General features: G+C 41.5%; 1 protein-coding gene across 6 annotated transcripts in view; it reads right to left on the reverse strand.

Moving 5' to 3' along the window:
• Positions 1-6,626: 6,626 nt before the first annotated feature.
• cbfa2t2 (CBFA2/RUNX1 partner transcriptional co-repressor 2) overlaps positions 6,627-15,646 on the reverse strand; it is a 37,604-nt gene continuing 28,584 nt past the window's right edge. For all 6 annotated transcript variants that reach the window (XM_085275091.1, XM_085275096.1, XM_085275094.1 and 3 more), the window contains 7 exons: positions 14,689-14,873; positions 14,342-14,595; positions 12,656-12,741; positions 10,924-11,116; positions 9,482-9,550; positions 9,131-9,321; positions 6,627-8,519 (listed from right to left, as the gene is read on the reverse strand). In XM_085275091.1, coding sequence (XP_085131217.1) covers positions 8,178-8,519; positions 9,131-9,321; positions 9,482-9,550; positions 10,924-11,116; positions 12,656-12,741; positions 14,342-14,595; positions 14,689-14,873 — 1,320 coding nt within the window. In that variant the 3' untranslated portion in view covers positions 6,627-8,177. The remainder of the gene's footprint in view (positions 8,520-9,130; positions 9,322-9,481; positions 9,551-10,923; positions 11,117-12,655; positions 12,742-14,341; positions 14,596-14,688; positions 14,874-15,646) is intronic.

The raw sequence follows: 15,646 nt of genomic DNA on the forward strand, positions 1-15,646 counted from the left end.
GTGAAACGTCTAAGCTACAAAATTCACTCCAGTGGTTTCCAACTACATGTGGTTGTAACTTCATCACAGCTTGCATCACACTGTGTTTAATCAAGGTGTGAACAGCAATGCACTTTTACATGTGAAAAATGGTCAAAGTATTTTAAATCTACACAGAACACACAGAAAGTTTAAAAGAAATGTAGTGTGTATGCTTCCTTTTCCTTTGTAATTAGATTATTATAAGCTCTAAATCAAAATCAAAGTCCAGAACCTTCCTTTCAGCCAGTGTCTTTTTACAACACAAATGTGTAACTGTGGAAAATGTTTGTGCCATACTTGTAAGTGAACACAAATGTGTTCAAAGGTTCCATGCATTGATTGCTGGGCTGTAATATTTGATTGCAAGACTGATGCTGGCAAACTGAAGCCCTATCTCATCCCAAGCCTCCTCTCAGGCAGGCTGTCTGCTGTTAAGGCAGAATGAATATGTAGGCTCAGAGGATACGCACCCCCACCCCCTATTCCACTTCAGCTTTTCAAAATGCTGAGGGGTGAGTGTCACCACTACATCCACTGTTATTATGGTAGCAACTAGCAAGCGAAGGGTGTGTTTTTAAAAATTGCTGTTATGACAGAAAACAAAGCAAGTTGATGTTTGAAGTGAAACATTTCCATCTTCCCAGTGTCAGCCCAAACAAAATACATGTTTTTTTACATATAGTGAAAGATAATCTGCAAATATTATTTTTTCCTTGTTTTAAATTCTCCCACAAAAACTGCAGCCTCTGTATGCATCTTTAATAGAACTGTTATAAAATGCTGTGCTGTATCTTTTCTTCAGGTGTTAAGAAAATGATATAGCATGGGCAAAGAGTAATTGGAATGACTGAAGTGGTACCAACGTATTTTATATTCATGGACTGCTGGCTTATCAGCTTATTTAACATTCTTTGATTCTGGTATCACTCAGTTCTCAGTAATTTCAAGTAAACTTTTTCTGTGTTGTATTTATATGATGAAACTAGTCAGGGTAATTTTTATACTGGTAAAAAATAATTGAAATAAACACACACACACACACAACCCCGTTCAGCTATCTTAGTGAGGACCTTCATTGACATAATGGTTTCCCTAGCCCCTTACCCTAACCCTAACCATTAAAAATTAACGCCTAACCCTAACCCTTACCCTAACCATAACCTAATTGTAACCCTGACACTAAAACCGCATTTTGAGCCTCAAAAAGGCCTTCAAACTTGTGAGGACCGGTGTGTGTGTCCTCACAAGTGACTGTTGGTTCTCACAAGTATAGTAGAATGCAGATTTCGGTCCTCACAAAGATAGCGAGAGAGTGACACACACACACACACAGATCTTCCTAGCATGTTGTGGGTCTGCTCTGGGGCTTTTTCACCACCTCTTTCTAGGACAAGACACAAGACAAGCTCTCAGGAGGCATCCCGGTCACATACCCAAACCACCTCACTCTGGCTCCTCACCTCATGGCTGAGCGATAACCCAGAGGAAGCTCATTTACTGCTTGTATCAGTAGTCTTATGTTCTCGGCCACTGGCCAGAACTTGTGACCATCACTGAAAGTCAGAATGCAGATTGACATATAAATCGACAGCTTCAGTTTCAGCTCTTTGGTCAACACAGCAGACCATTACAGTGTTCACATTACTGCAAACAGCACCCATCTGTCAATCTCCTGTTCGACTCTCTCCTTATTCATGAACAAGGAAATATTTAAACTCTTCCACTTTGGGCAGCAATTCATCCTTTACCTGGACTGGGCACTCCACCCTTTTCCAGTTGAGAACTATTATCTTGGACTTGGAGGAGCTTATTCTCATCTGCGACAAAAACCACACACTCAGCTGCAAAACATCCCAGTACAAGCTGAAGGTCATGAATTGATGAAGCTAACTGCATGATCTCCAAAAAGCCGAGATGAAACCACCAAAGCCTCCTTCCTCTACCCAGTGACAGCACATAGAAATTCTATCCATAAATATTATGAAGAGAAGTTGTGACAAAATGCATCCTCCTCTGCCCAGTTTGACTTACTGCTGGCAATACAAACCAAGCTCTCACAGTACAAAGACCAGAAATGACCAAAAACAACTAAAGCTAACTGGACACAAAAGACAGCTACCAATTTGCCTTGTGCTATGCAAACAGCACCTTCCTGCCTGTTTCAGGAGTAACCTTTGATGAAAGGATATTCCAGCTGAGTACTGGGTAGTCAGCTGGGTGGAGTTTTCCTCACTCCTACAAGGGTCATAGCTGCTCAGATTAGAGCTTGGAACGTAACTTCAATAGCTCTCCTTTTCATGTGTGACATGACCAGGGCATGACCCAGCTATTTCAGGTACAATAGATTCAGCAACATCTCTGTCATTCTGGAATTCCAGTCTGGGAAGTTCCCTATCCAGATGATGAAGGCAGTGATGGTTTCTGGGTTTTTCTTCTTTAACATGACTGAAAAGGTCCCCCTTAGCCCCTGGATATTCTGTGTTAGTTTAATTGAAGACCCATGGCAAATATTAGATGTAGAAATAATTAACTTATTAATAAAAGTCAATACACTGAATTGGCCAAACTGATCACTATATGCAAGAGGTTTGATTTGTGCATTTTTTGAGGTTTATTAAAGATAGTATCCGCATTTCTTCTGCAGTCTTCAACAGAATATATCCAGCTCCTCTTTAACTCCTGCAGCACAAGAGAAATGAGTTCTGCTGATTCTTCACTGCACAGACAGTGGATGCAAAAATAGACAATAAATAAGGTAGGTCACCTTATTTATTGTCTATTTTTGAGGTACAGCAGGGATTGTCTATGCCATTTTTACAGACAATTGGGATTCTGTGCAAGCAGACGCAGTGGATGAGCAATGTATATACAGAAACCACAGGGGTATGTGTTATTCATTCAGAATACAACCCTTGAGCATCAGGGGATTTCTCCTTGCAGTCACACTACATATGCCAGCATGATACAGAAATAACATGAGCTCGGGAGTGCTTCTTTCATTTTAATAGGTTTTAGTTTATATATATTTCTGGTTTGAAATATTACTCACTGCAATGGTTTTAATAAACAAAAAGATGGACAGTGAGCTCTAACATATTTATGTACTCTATCATTTCTTTACTAAAGTACTAGTTTCCTTTAATTAAATTCCAGGTTGTGAAACATGTTTCTCTTTGTGTTGAAAGGGACACCAATGAATAGCCAAAGTGAAATTTAAAACCTTGTACTGTTATTTTGAATCCGAAGAATGCTGCCGCCGCCTCTCTGTGCTCATCTCCTTCAGAGCAGCATAGAAAAAAGGGTCTTTTTATGCTCTTTCAGGCAGGTGCCCTTGGCTCTGATGTGTGCAAACACAGCTCATCACTTCAAAAAGCCAAGGGCTAGGGCTAAGGTGACCAAACGACATCTGTTGTCCAGTTTCATTGTTCTCTTTTCAGTCCCCCCTCCCCACCTATGTTACGTTCTTTTGCTGAAGGCAACACTCAAAAGGCACCTAAAGTCAAATCCTGTGCCACCTCTCTGTATTTTTCCCTTCTGGTTTATGGTGGATAGCAGAAAAGTTTAAACAATGTCAACGCAAAATAATAAAGGTACGACTGTCAGAAATTTTAAATATTGTCTGCCAATGTTTCTTCTCTTAGAAACCTGATCTCTAACAAGGAACCCAACCCCCCCCCCCCCCCCAAATAAATAAATAAATAAATAAAAGTAAATAAATAAAAATAAACAGACAAGCAAAAGCTCTACATAAAAATAAAAATATTGTCTTCACAGATTTATACATCAATCATTGTACATTTGTTGTGTATGTCTGCTGTCTTGAGCTGTAACCTGCTCAGAAATACCTAGGCTTGGGGACAAAGTTGAAAATGCAGCAGCTGTTGTCCCATTTCATGCCTCAGTATCTCCATTTCTTTCGAGCTGGAGACTTGATTGTGTGGGAGGTAACGTGTTCAGAGGGCATCTTGCCTCTGAAATACTGAGTCACTTGTCCTCGTTGACTTAAAGACTCATACTCACTTGGGTTCTGCTATGAGTGGAATTTATTAGCCCATGCGGTTAGATTTACATAGATTAGGATATGAAGCTAAATTTCATGCAGCGGCTGATGCAGGTCAAGCACAGCACTAGCAAAGTACAAAAACGGGTTTCCGAGTAGATTACTGTAAAGCACTGCTGACCTTGAACAATACTAAGTGTTGATAATAGCGTGCTGTCAAAAACCATTAGCAAATTTTATCAAAGGGCAGACAGACTATGATGGAGGGAATGTGAGTTGTCTCTAAGGAAAGTTCTGAAAAAGATGATGAATCCTAAGTGACTTCTATTAATATGCCTCAGGCAAAAAGTTGGGACAGAAACCAGACACATAATTAAGCCAGTATCTCCCCACAAGCACTACAACAGTGTGGTGAGAGAGCCAAGAAGCAAGCTAACCACACACAGAGATGCCCCTCTATCCACAACAAAGACTGGCACATGTACACAAACAGTCTGACACTATCACTACTGTGATTGCTTGCTGATTCTACTTTTTCTTCTAGCATACTTGTAGTGCAAGAGCTAGAAACTCATGGAAAATTAGTCCAAAAATAACATTGGATATGCAAAACAGAACAAAAGAATAGTATTTACAGAAGCAGCAGAAACAGTTTCATGTCTAAATAGGGAGTGCTCCTACACAGTACACATAAACGTCTTTATTGATTCCCAGTTATACTGGGAATTAATATACTGAGCATCCTGTTACATGTAGAGATGAGGTAATGTTTAATTTTCCTTTCAACTAATGAGCAACAAAATCTCTTTATAATCATACTATTACTACTAATACTTAAAGTCAGTAGGACAAGGCAAACGAACAGAAATCCCTGCTTAGTGGAAGGTCAGCAGTTAAGAAGACTGTCTATATTGTGTGTTACGACCCGTCTAGGGCCAGGCCATAACATGAGCGAGGCACTCGCTTCCCCCCCAAGACCCAAGCAGTCACACGAAACAAATCCGTTAGATGTGGGGTGATTTATTTACAATGTGAATAAAGAGAACCAAAACGGGAGTGTCAACACTTCAGGGTGAGCCAAGGCCAAAACAATAAACAAAACAAACCTACACAAATCCCGCACCCCTGACCTTACCAAAACAAAGTCAAAAATAAAGACAGAGTCTGACCTCCTTAACTAACTCAAAACAGGAGAAAACGGGTGATCAAAAGAAACGGCAGCTCACCCCTACCCACTCCACTTCCACAACTTTCAAGCGTATACTGCAGCCAGCGGCTACCACAGGACTACTGCTGGGTGATGAGGAGAAACGCGAGGACCTCTACCGCTGTAGCACTCCAGCCTCCTTTTAATGGGCGGGTCCTCCAGCTGGATCCAATCACGCCGGGGCAGTATATCCACGCACCAATCGGAACAGGGCCCTGGCACAGCTAAATTAACATAGAAAAAACAACACCTGCACAAACAAACACATGGACATACAAGTTCGTAACATGTGCCTATAATTTAGTTCTTGCAGCTACTTTGACAATAAGGATCATAGCATCAGTCAAGCGATTGCTTTAGATTTGAAATATATGATTTATATAATGTAAAAGTATACTTTTTTAGTTTACTTTTCAGTGTTCCTTGCAGCTACTCTGCTTATTAGCTGCTTTGCAAATAGTGAGTTTAGTTACAAGATGAGAGAGCAGTGACCAACTGACATTTTGTCTTCTAGGCCTTAAATATTATTTCCTAGTAATATGCAATATATCGAACAATATTTTGCATGTTTTTAGTAGTTTTTTTGATACTTTTGTAACAACTACAATTCTGCAATGGACTCATCCACATACCGAATCTTCTAAACCGAAATCAAGAGGCTTCACTATCAACATAGGGATTACACTGCCACCTTGTGGTAATGTGTGTTATTGCATCAATCTCAGTTTTCCTTTTTTTTTTTTAGAGTTGCATTTCTTTAAACGTGACAATGACAAAATCGTTGAATCACAATCTCCCGTGATCACTTTTTTTTCTACATTTGTTCTTCAGTAAAATCACTAGAATATTAATCGAATTCAAAGGTGGAAAACATTATACATAATACATGGCAGAACTTTAAGTCAACCCACTTTAGAGTAGTCCGTTCTCACCAAGAGCTTACTTCATTACTTTGTACCTTCAGACTTCGAAGATGTGTCTTGCATTTTTAAACTGGACTCACTGAATGATTCAATAAAGAGACAAAGAGGATATAAAATTCACTGCCATGCAGCTTTTTGAAAGAACCTCAGAACTCCAGTTTAGCACTTTCATTACTGCTATTATTATCTATTATTTGACTAATTGTAGAAAAATACCTTATATCATGACCAAATAACTTATGTAGTCATATTTTATACATAGGAGCCGTTTTATTCACTACTACTCTCTAATATCGTACATTAACATTTGCAGCTGATTGTGATTATGTGAAAAAAGGAGAATTTCTTAATTCAGTGTCAACCGAGTATATATGACACCTCTATTAATAGACACATTTTACTTTATCGCATATTACCAGGAAGACCTTTTTTTTTTGCATATTTCTAAAAATGAGCACAAACATCAGGGAAACGCTTTGAAGTAACTCTACTTCTTTATTTCATACTTCATGTCAAGATATGATTTCCATATGAAGTTATGTCTCATAACAAAAAAAACATGTTCAAAGAATGAAGAGGAAAAATTGTGGCTCACAAAATAAAGGCATTCTCTCATAATATTCTTTACAAAGTCATCTTACAACACATGGAAACAAGCAAGTTTCAGTTGTAACAGCAGAGTACCATAAATCAAATTTCCACACTAAACATCTGACTTTCACCTAACCGTCAAGTTATACAAGGTTTCATTGTTACAAAAGAACAAGAACGGTCTGTACATACAAATACAGTTAAGCTCCTGAGATTCTCTGTGGGACAGAGTCAGCGCTCTGCACCTTCACCACGGCGTTGTCAGCATCAGTGAAAATTTCAGCTGAAGTGAAACGGATTTCGTTTTCATAGCTTAATACCTGTATTTGTTGGAAACGGTGCTGGAAAGCATACCACTCCTGTCCCCTGATGCAAATATTACAGTGGTGGAGGTGTTCTGAGCAACATCTGACCTGCCATACACAGCTGGTGATATGAACAAGTGCCAAAGTGAAATTGCAGCCAGAGAAACGCCCAAACTGAATGTTTCTGTGCTTACTGGATCCACCACCATCACTTTGCCTGTGTTCCTTCTAATGATTGGAAATGGCAAAAAAAAAAAGAAGTAATGACCAGAGTTTAACTTTTTTTTTAAAGTAAATATGACGTGTGGGCGTTAGTGTAGTATTATCTCTTTTTCACAAACACAGTTACAAGCAATTACAATAACTTTCTCTTTAGCGACTTTGGTGATGCAAAGGTCTTGAAATACCTGAACAATATTTCAGTATTGCTTTGACAAAAATAATCATATGCTTTACAATATTCACCAACAGCACGACTCTTTGACACACATTCACACATATGATAATCTGACAAGATTGGCGAGCAAATATTTATGTATACACCGGAGCTGCGGAGACGGCTCTTCCGTGGTCTACGGTCAGATTTTTCCTACAGGACGAAGACAGATGTTTTAGCGCTGGTACTATTACACTGTTTACAATTACCACCACCTCCTCCCAAGCTTAGATTTATACACATCAAAGTGAGGATATTGGTACATGGGGGGAAATATCTTTATACCTCATTGTTCTTTAATCTCCTGTGTTTGTTCTCGTATGCCTCCCTTTCATAACTTCCACGCTGCCACCAGAGAACAAACGGAGATCAATCAGTTTTTTTCCACTCCTCACACATCCAAGATTTTGGTTTTTGGACGATGAGAAACACGTTTCCATCTGCTAGGGAGATCTGTTCATCCAATTAATGCATTCAAGAGGAGTCCTTCTGTTCTTTGCCAAAGCCAAAGTCCCAGTTGACATATCACTCAAACAGTCATCCATAATCTGTCCTTTTTTATCTGCCAAAGAGTATGTTGAAAAATCTGTTATCCTAACTTAACCCACAAATAGTTCCCTCATGCTGCTGTTTCAGTTCTTCCCGGTTTTTGAAGAGGGTAGGTGACACATGCACCGCCAAGGTCCTTTGCCTCCTAGTGTCCGTTCGTCTCAGGGGCCGAGGCAGGGGTGGAGGGAGTGGATGAACGCGAAGCGACTGAAGCCTTCTCCCCACCTGGACTGCAGACTGAAGGCACACTGTCAGGAACTTTGACCCCAGCCAGACCAACAGGAGACACGACGGTGGCGGCCGGTGCTGCTGTAGCCACGGCAGCCACTCTGCTTGCAGGTACCGGTTTGGGTTGAGCCTGAAGTCCTGGGCTGCAGATGAGGTGATGCCTCTCCCAGTCTTTGTGCTGGCAGAAAGACCCACAGTAGCGAGCGGCGTTGCAGCCGCTGCACGTCTCGCTAGCTTTGCGACCACAGTTCCAGCAACACTAATGAGAGAGGAAAGATATAGTTCATTTCTATCTCTCACTTGTACAAACTGCATTTGTATTCTTTCATTTTTAAATAAACCCCTTACAAAACAAAACTACAGTAATTTGTTGGACCATTTGGGGGCAGCAGAAGCAAACGCAGCAATGAATTGGAGTAATCATTGTGAACTTGTATGCATACAGCTGTCTCAGCAGATTCAGCAACTAAAGCATTCATCTTGAGTAATTTTTCTGCCCTCCCACCGAGTCCCATATGGACTCTTTACTAAATCATGTGAGGCCCTTCAACATGTTCAGAAAAATCTATGTGTGGAATCATCACGATAAACACAGTGCCTTTTTCCACTTTAATCTAGTCATTTGCACCACTGTTATTGCTTTATTACACTATTAATCTGTAATTGCTATTAAAAATGCCCAAAAGACTGTAACTCTAAATTATGCATACTTGGAAGTTTAAGTGCATGCATGCATGCATGCATGAATTTATATGTATGTATGTATGCATGCATGCATGCATACATACATATAAAACACACATATATGTACACACACATATATACACACACACATCTTGTTGCTGTAGTTTCTCTGCAGTTCTTGCTCACCTCACTGGAGTCCTCTTGTTCATTAATGACCATGATGGCATCTTCTTGAGCCTTCCGCTTGGCCTCAGCCACAGTCTTTTCCATCTTGGCCCTCTCAGCAGCAATCATCTCAAATGCTTTCTGCTCAGCCTCTGCTACAGCTTTCTGAACCTCTTCCATGGCCTGACGCTTAACTTCATTCACCGCTTCTTCTATAGAGAAGACAAGAGATTTAGGTGGGGCTCACCTTGTTTTTACTGTGCACACTTGCATAAGTAAAGCACACAGCAATCTGCTAAGTGTGTCAAAATATTACTTTGTAAATGCAACAACTGGTTGAGTCTTTATACTAATTTTGTTTCATGTTCTTACCAGCTTTTCTCCAGATTTCATCTGTAACATATGCTGAGCCTGGCCGTGGAGCAAAATCACGCTGAGAGTCTGCAGGGGAGGCAGAAACGGAAGCAATTAGCACCTGCCGGGGCTTTGAAACTTCATATATTTATTTATTTTCATTTATTTATACTGGGGCTGACACTCCTTGAAGGTGATGGGGGCATATAAAAGAAAAGGCCTGATAGACAGACAGTAATAGTTTCTTTGTCATCTTGACATTTATTCTGTCACTGGTGCAAACAATTCCGAATATCTAGGCCACACAACCAATGTTATTGTTAGTTATCAGAGTCCTGGACGCATCTGCGATCTGACAGCTTCAGAAAGGAATGTGTTTGGCTTGGAGAGAAATGCAGACCATCAAGCTGTGTCAATACTCTGTTTCTTCCCTCAAATCTGTCTCCCTGAATCGTAATTCATTCCTAACTCACTACTGGGCTCTGCCTCTCTAATACTGTTGCCTTTCTTATCTCCTTTTTCCGCTTCTTTCTCCATCACTCACAGCTGATCTCGCCACCTCTTTCTCTTTTTGCCTTCATTTACATCCCTTCTCTTTCACCAAGCCTTTATACACCCCCACTATAGCAGACCAAGCCTGGGCAAGCAGGCAGGCTTTCCGACTGGGAGCCCAGATGGTGCTCTGGCGAGTCAGCTAGCTCTGGGTCTCTGTGCCTGCAGGACGGCAGGACGGCCCTTCTGTGGCCGATATGGCGGAGGCCAATCCTGGCACCTGTCTGTGACTATGGAGCAGCAGGGGGATGGCAAGGCTGGCACGCAGAAAGAACACTGCCAGTACACAGCAGACTGAGGGACTAACTGTGGATGGACTCACTAACACGCTGACGTGTGACTTCGGCGCAGTTCTATTAATGACCACTAGATGATGTAATGACTATGAAACAGAAATGACTGGACATTTGCATCGCCTAAATTAATCTCAGAATGTCCAGATCATTATGTGCTATTATTCACAATGCTTGTAGTTTATCTAGCATCATTATCCCAGAGTGAACAACCCATGGTTATATTTCTTTAGAAAAGACATTTGCTTACCCATTCTAAAGTTCATTTAATGAACTGATCTCACAATAAATAACACTTTTAAAAGGAAATGGAAACATCAGTCTTTTAACCCGAATTGAACTGTTAATCCTTAAAGCAGTTTCCAACACCCAAAACATAGTAGATGTTAAGGGATAATTAATTAATTAACCCCCCAAAAAACTGGGCTTCTGCATGTTACATGTTACTAGCAGGTTAAATATGAAGTTTAGAGCATGTGCAACATCACGCATTATATAAATTTGGCTTCTTTCTGAAAATCATGAAACATTTACTGTAGTAAAGCAGCAAGCGTAAACAATGAAAAGTTATTGGTCCCTGACAAAAGCGAAACCCCAAAAAACAGCGGTGCCCACCTGACTCAGAAGAGTGAGGGCTGTGCGTCTTGGAGAATGGAGCAGATGCCGGTCCTCCTTTGCGCGGGTCTTCCTGCTCGCTCGAACGTCGTCTCCAGTAGTTAAGCTCCTCACGATCTGACTCCTGGCATCGTCTGAGAACGCTCACTGACCGCCGTGTCTTTTCTACCATGTCCACAATACAGTTCAACACCTTGATGACGACAAACAAAATTTTATTAATTGAGATCGCTTTTAGCTACTTGAGGAATTATTTAAATCTTACATCATTAAGCAACTATTTAATAGCTATGTCTGAAGTTTCAAAAAGTACTTATATCATCAAATCAAGAACCAGTTTCACAAACCATCTCCTTGACTTGATAGAATTTCATCCCAGTAAGCAGTTAAACATAAATACCTTGTTTTAATGCCTAAAACACATTGACTTATGTTAATAATTGTAATTTCCCAGCAAACTTTTGTGTCTTTGCTATGTTTCTTCTTCTTGTAACCTTTTCAATAACCTGACCATTTATCTCCTGGAAAGGTAGTTCAGGATGTCTTAATCACAATCCATTAAGAAACTCATTAACGTCCACATTCACAGACCTATTGCATAACCCTTTCTTGACTTTATATTTATATTTTACTTCAAATTACCTACAAGCCTTTTTTGCCAATAAGTCACACAATCATACAGTCTATTATTTCAATAGGTACCTATGGAAAAGTGTCATGGTCCTGGGCCATGTTGGCCCAGTGTTCTTAGTTTTCTTGTATGTTTGTATTTTGTTCCTTATTTAGGCCATGTTTTCTGAGTTGCCCTGTTGTGTTGTTCCCTAAGTGTTTTCCCTTCATGGCTTTTACCCCCTGTGTGCCCCTCTGTGTATCTGTGAGCCCTCGTCTCTCCTTATGTTTTATTCCATGTTTCCCCTGCCCATTATGTCCAAGTTCTCCCCGTGCTCTCTCTCTCCCCCCTGTGTGCCCTGTGTATTTATGAGCCCTCGTCTCCCTTTGTGGTTGTTTCATGTTTCCCCAGCCCGTTATGTCTGTGTTTTCCCCGTGCTCTCTCTCCTCCTGTCTGAACCTCTGTGCACTTCCTGTTTACTTTGTGACTCTCACGCCCGTACATGTCATGTTCAGTTCACCCCGCCCTGTCTCGTTATGATTATCAGTGTCACCTGTGTTCCCCGTGTGTTCCCACTTTCCTCGTTTACCCTCTGTGTATTTCTGTCTGCGTCTCCCTCTGTTCGGCGTGACGTCGTCCCTCATGCTGTGTGTGGATCTCCCTGTGTCTCGCTGTAAGTTCTTAGTTTGTGGCTTCCCAGTTTAGTTTAGTTTGTATGTTTGTTCTACCGGCAAATAAAGCTGTGTTTTGAGTTCATTCCCTCGAGTCTGTGAGTCCTGCATTTTGGGTCCAACTCCCGCCTGCCGCACAGCGATTCATGACAGAAAAGTGTCTTGCTGAGGGAGCATTTCCTACATCATGAAAAGTTCCCCTTAACAGCTAATAATAATAATAATAATAATAAGTTTAATAATGAACCCCCAATAACATGTTTGAACCCATACCAAATAAATTAATTGCAGTTTATAAACCAATGATGTCTTATCAGAAAGTTCTGGCCTGCCGATTATGTGTGCTTTTAAGCTGTGATAGATTGCTTTAGTGGTAAACCCCAGTAAAACAAATCACATTCTTTCTGTATCAAAAGTCAACAGCACCAGTGGTGCCTGTCCGCAGACTTACATGGTCCAGATGCCTCCATTCATCAGCCCACTCTCTGTCTGTCAGTCTGTGGTCCACTGGCTCCTCACGGTAGCCCCCATTAGTGCCTGATTGAATCACACACAAGACAAACCACAGGCCATCATGATTAACATTCTTCTTAATGCAAGAGAAGCCACAAGTGACAGTGAGTCAAAAACACCTACGCATGTCTATATATGGTAAATAAGTGCTTCTGTTAAAATTACAAAAAACATATTTACATTAAACTTAAAGACAATTTTATCATTTCCCACCATGAGAAACTAAACAAATTTAAAAGTACTAAATCGAGGCAATTAGCTAAAACTCGAACACACGACAATTAAGGATGACAAAAGGAGTTTTATTTATTTTATTTTTGTTCATGTCTTGATTGAGGGCAAGTGAACATGCAGAGGCAAGAAGATAAAGGGACAGTGAGAAACAAAGATTGAGCGAAAGTGAAAAAGAGACCCCTGTGATATAAAACAGACTCCCAGCGCCCAGAGCTCCAGAGCTTGCACACATCTGGAAGTCAGCTGTCAACCACACACTCACATACACCCAAAACGTCTCCCTTAGCACCTCCCCTCCTGGAGCTCACAGCATTCCAGTAGGGAGACACTCAGGCTGAGTGGAGTGGCTCCACTTCTAAACACAACCAGCCGTTCTGACACTCATTGTAGACTATTACGGCTACACGCACACACACAAAAACAAAGCTAATCTGATTCAAATCCAGTCATTACACTGTGACATCAGCAATATCCAAATACATTTAACAGTAATCAGCGTTTGCACACAAGTTTGTACTCACACAGAGGCTAAAAAACATCCACATGTTCATGCAAGTAGACCCACGCTGTCTACAAAGATGCAAACCACAATCTCTTAAAAATTTGGTAAGAAAGAGCCAACAAGACCCAGCACACAAGGGTTGTTTAGGAGAGCAATGATACCCTCATGCACACTGCCTTCTCAACATCTTCGCTACTTCTGGTTCTCATCAGTGTCCATCAGTTCAAAGCCACCAGTGTGTGGACTGATGTGTTTATGCGTGAGTGTGTGTGCCTATGAGTTAAGTGGCGGCAGGCGGTCGGGAGGCTGTCAGACAGGGGACTAAGGACTCATAAACACAGCACCTCTACCAGGAACATATCAAGGTGTGTGTCTGTATGTGTGTATGTGTGCTACCGATGTTTCCACTGAGTGCTGACAAGCCCCAAATGAAGGCTAGATATACACCAGAGTACATCCAGCTCTCCCTGCCTGGACAGTATGGCTCTGTTTATATACATACGTGGACTCCTGAGATATATGGGTCTTGCCTACACAAACACACAGACCACCCATTATCACATATAGAATATGATATTTGTGTGCATCTGTCTTCATGCAAGTATGTTCATTTCTAAATATGGTTAGCAGCTACTTGCATTCAAACTACTGTAAAGAGCCAATAAAGTTCTGTTGTACGGATGTTCTACAGAAATGTGCAAACAAGTTTGACACCACACACTTGTATATTTGGTTCACAAGGATGCCTACAACACTTATTCACTGCTGCCACAAAGGCTACAACTGAGACTGAATATGCATCACCTTATCACCCACAATGAAGACTGGAAACAACTTCAGAAATGAAGTTCATCAGGAATATCCTTACACTGAGTTTGCATCACATACCAGGAAGTCGTGGCCTGTCTTTGAGTTCGCGGATCTCCAAAACACGTTGGCTGTGCTCACGGTGCAGGATGTGAGGTGCTGCGATGTCATCCAGGGCGTAATGCTGCAAGGGTGGAGGGGTCGGGTGAAGCTGGGCGGTCAGTGGCAATGGGTGAGCAGGGCTGTGTCGGGGAGCTGGGCTGATGGTGCAAATCCGCTTTGCGGCAGGCTCCATAGCTACAGGTGGGCGTTCACGGAAACCGTTCTCTTTAGCCCTGAGGGGAAGACAGGAGTGATTTAATGTAGCTCTCTCACTGTTTACCTATATACTCTATGTATTATAGCTCTTTTTTATGCATTTATCTAACCTGCTTGGGCTGTGTCTCTTGGTTCCAGGCTCTGGAGGCTCCATCAGGAGCTCAGAGGAGTCTGGAGAAGATGCCAGAGTGGTGCTTAGCAGGAGGTGCTCATGCTGGGACAAGTACTGAGCTGGGGTCTGCTTGGCTGCCCGTGCACAGTGGAGCAACTCCCTCTGCAGCAAAGGGAGGTTTGCCTGACAAGAAAGAAATTATACTTGTTAAGTTTGATTATGATTTGCAGGTAGTTATTTTCATAGAGCACATTGAACCCATGTATAAGTAGACTTTGGCCACTACTCGCTCCTATATCAATGAGCATTGATTTTACTCATTCAAAGACGAACGCAGACAGAAAGAGAGAAACACCAGAAAACCTGATAGTGACAAACAGGAGGGGAGATCTGGACCAAACACACCAGAACTATCCTAGACAGACTACGTTCATGCTGCAACAGAGCCAACAGATACAGTGCAGATCTGCCTCCTGGGGAAGACGCCTGGCTGGAAGAAAATTGGTTTTAAGGGGGGCAGTGACTCCTTGGGGTCTGGCTGTAAGGCTAGATCTGTGTCTGGGTGCTGTTCTCCAGCTGCCTCCAAGGAGGCTGCGGCTTTCCTAATTCAAATGAAAATCAGAGTTTTCTAAGCTGCAACTGATGTTGGTTATGAACCTCTTGCAAGCAGCATGTGTGCAGAGCATAATGTGTTGGTCACAGCAAAGGTATGCGTGATGATACAGAGGCTTAGAAATTTAGAAACATTTCAAAACAAATGATACACAGACTTCTCCCTAATTCCTCATCCCCTCAGTTTTTTTTCGTATTTATCTGGGACTGTCTCCATCCAATCTTTCCATCTCTCTTTTGTTCCCTGCGTTTCCCTAATTAGGAACAGACTTCAGTGTGTTTGCAATTACACCACTTCCTTGCTCCCTCCTCTCTCTCTTCTTGAGCAACCAACTAAATAACCA

Source organism: Mchenga conophoros, linkage group LG5, assembly GCF_057382185.1.
Source record: "Mchenga conophoros isolate Kocher_MC1m ecotype Shallow Benthic linkage group LG5, M_conophoros_male_GT1.1, whole genome shotgun sequence".
NCBI lineage: Eukaryota > Metazoa > Chordata > Actinopteri > Cichliformes > Cichlidae > Mchenga > Mchenga conophoros.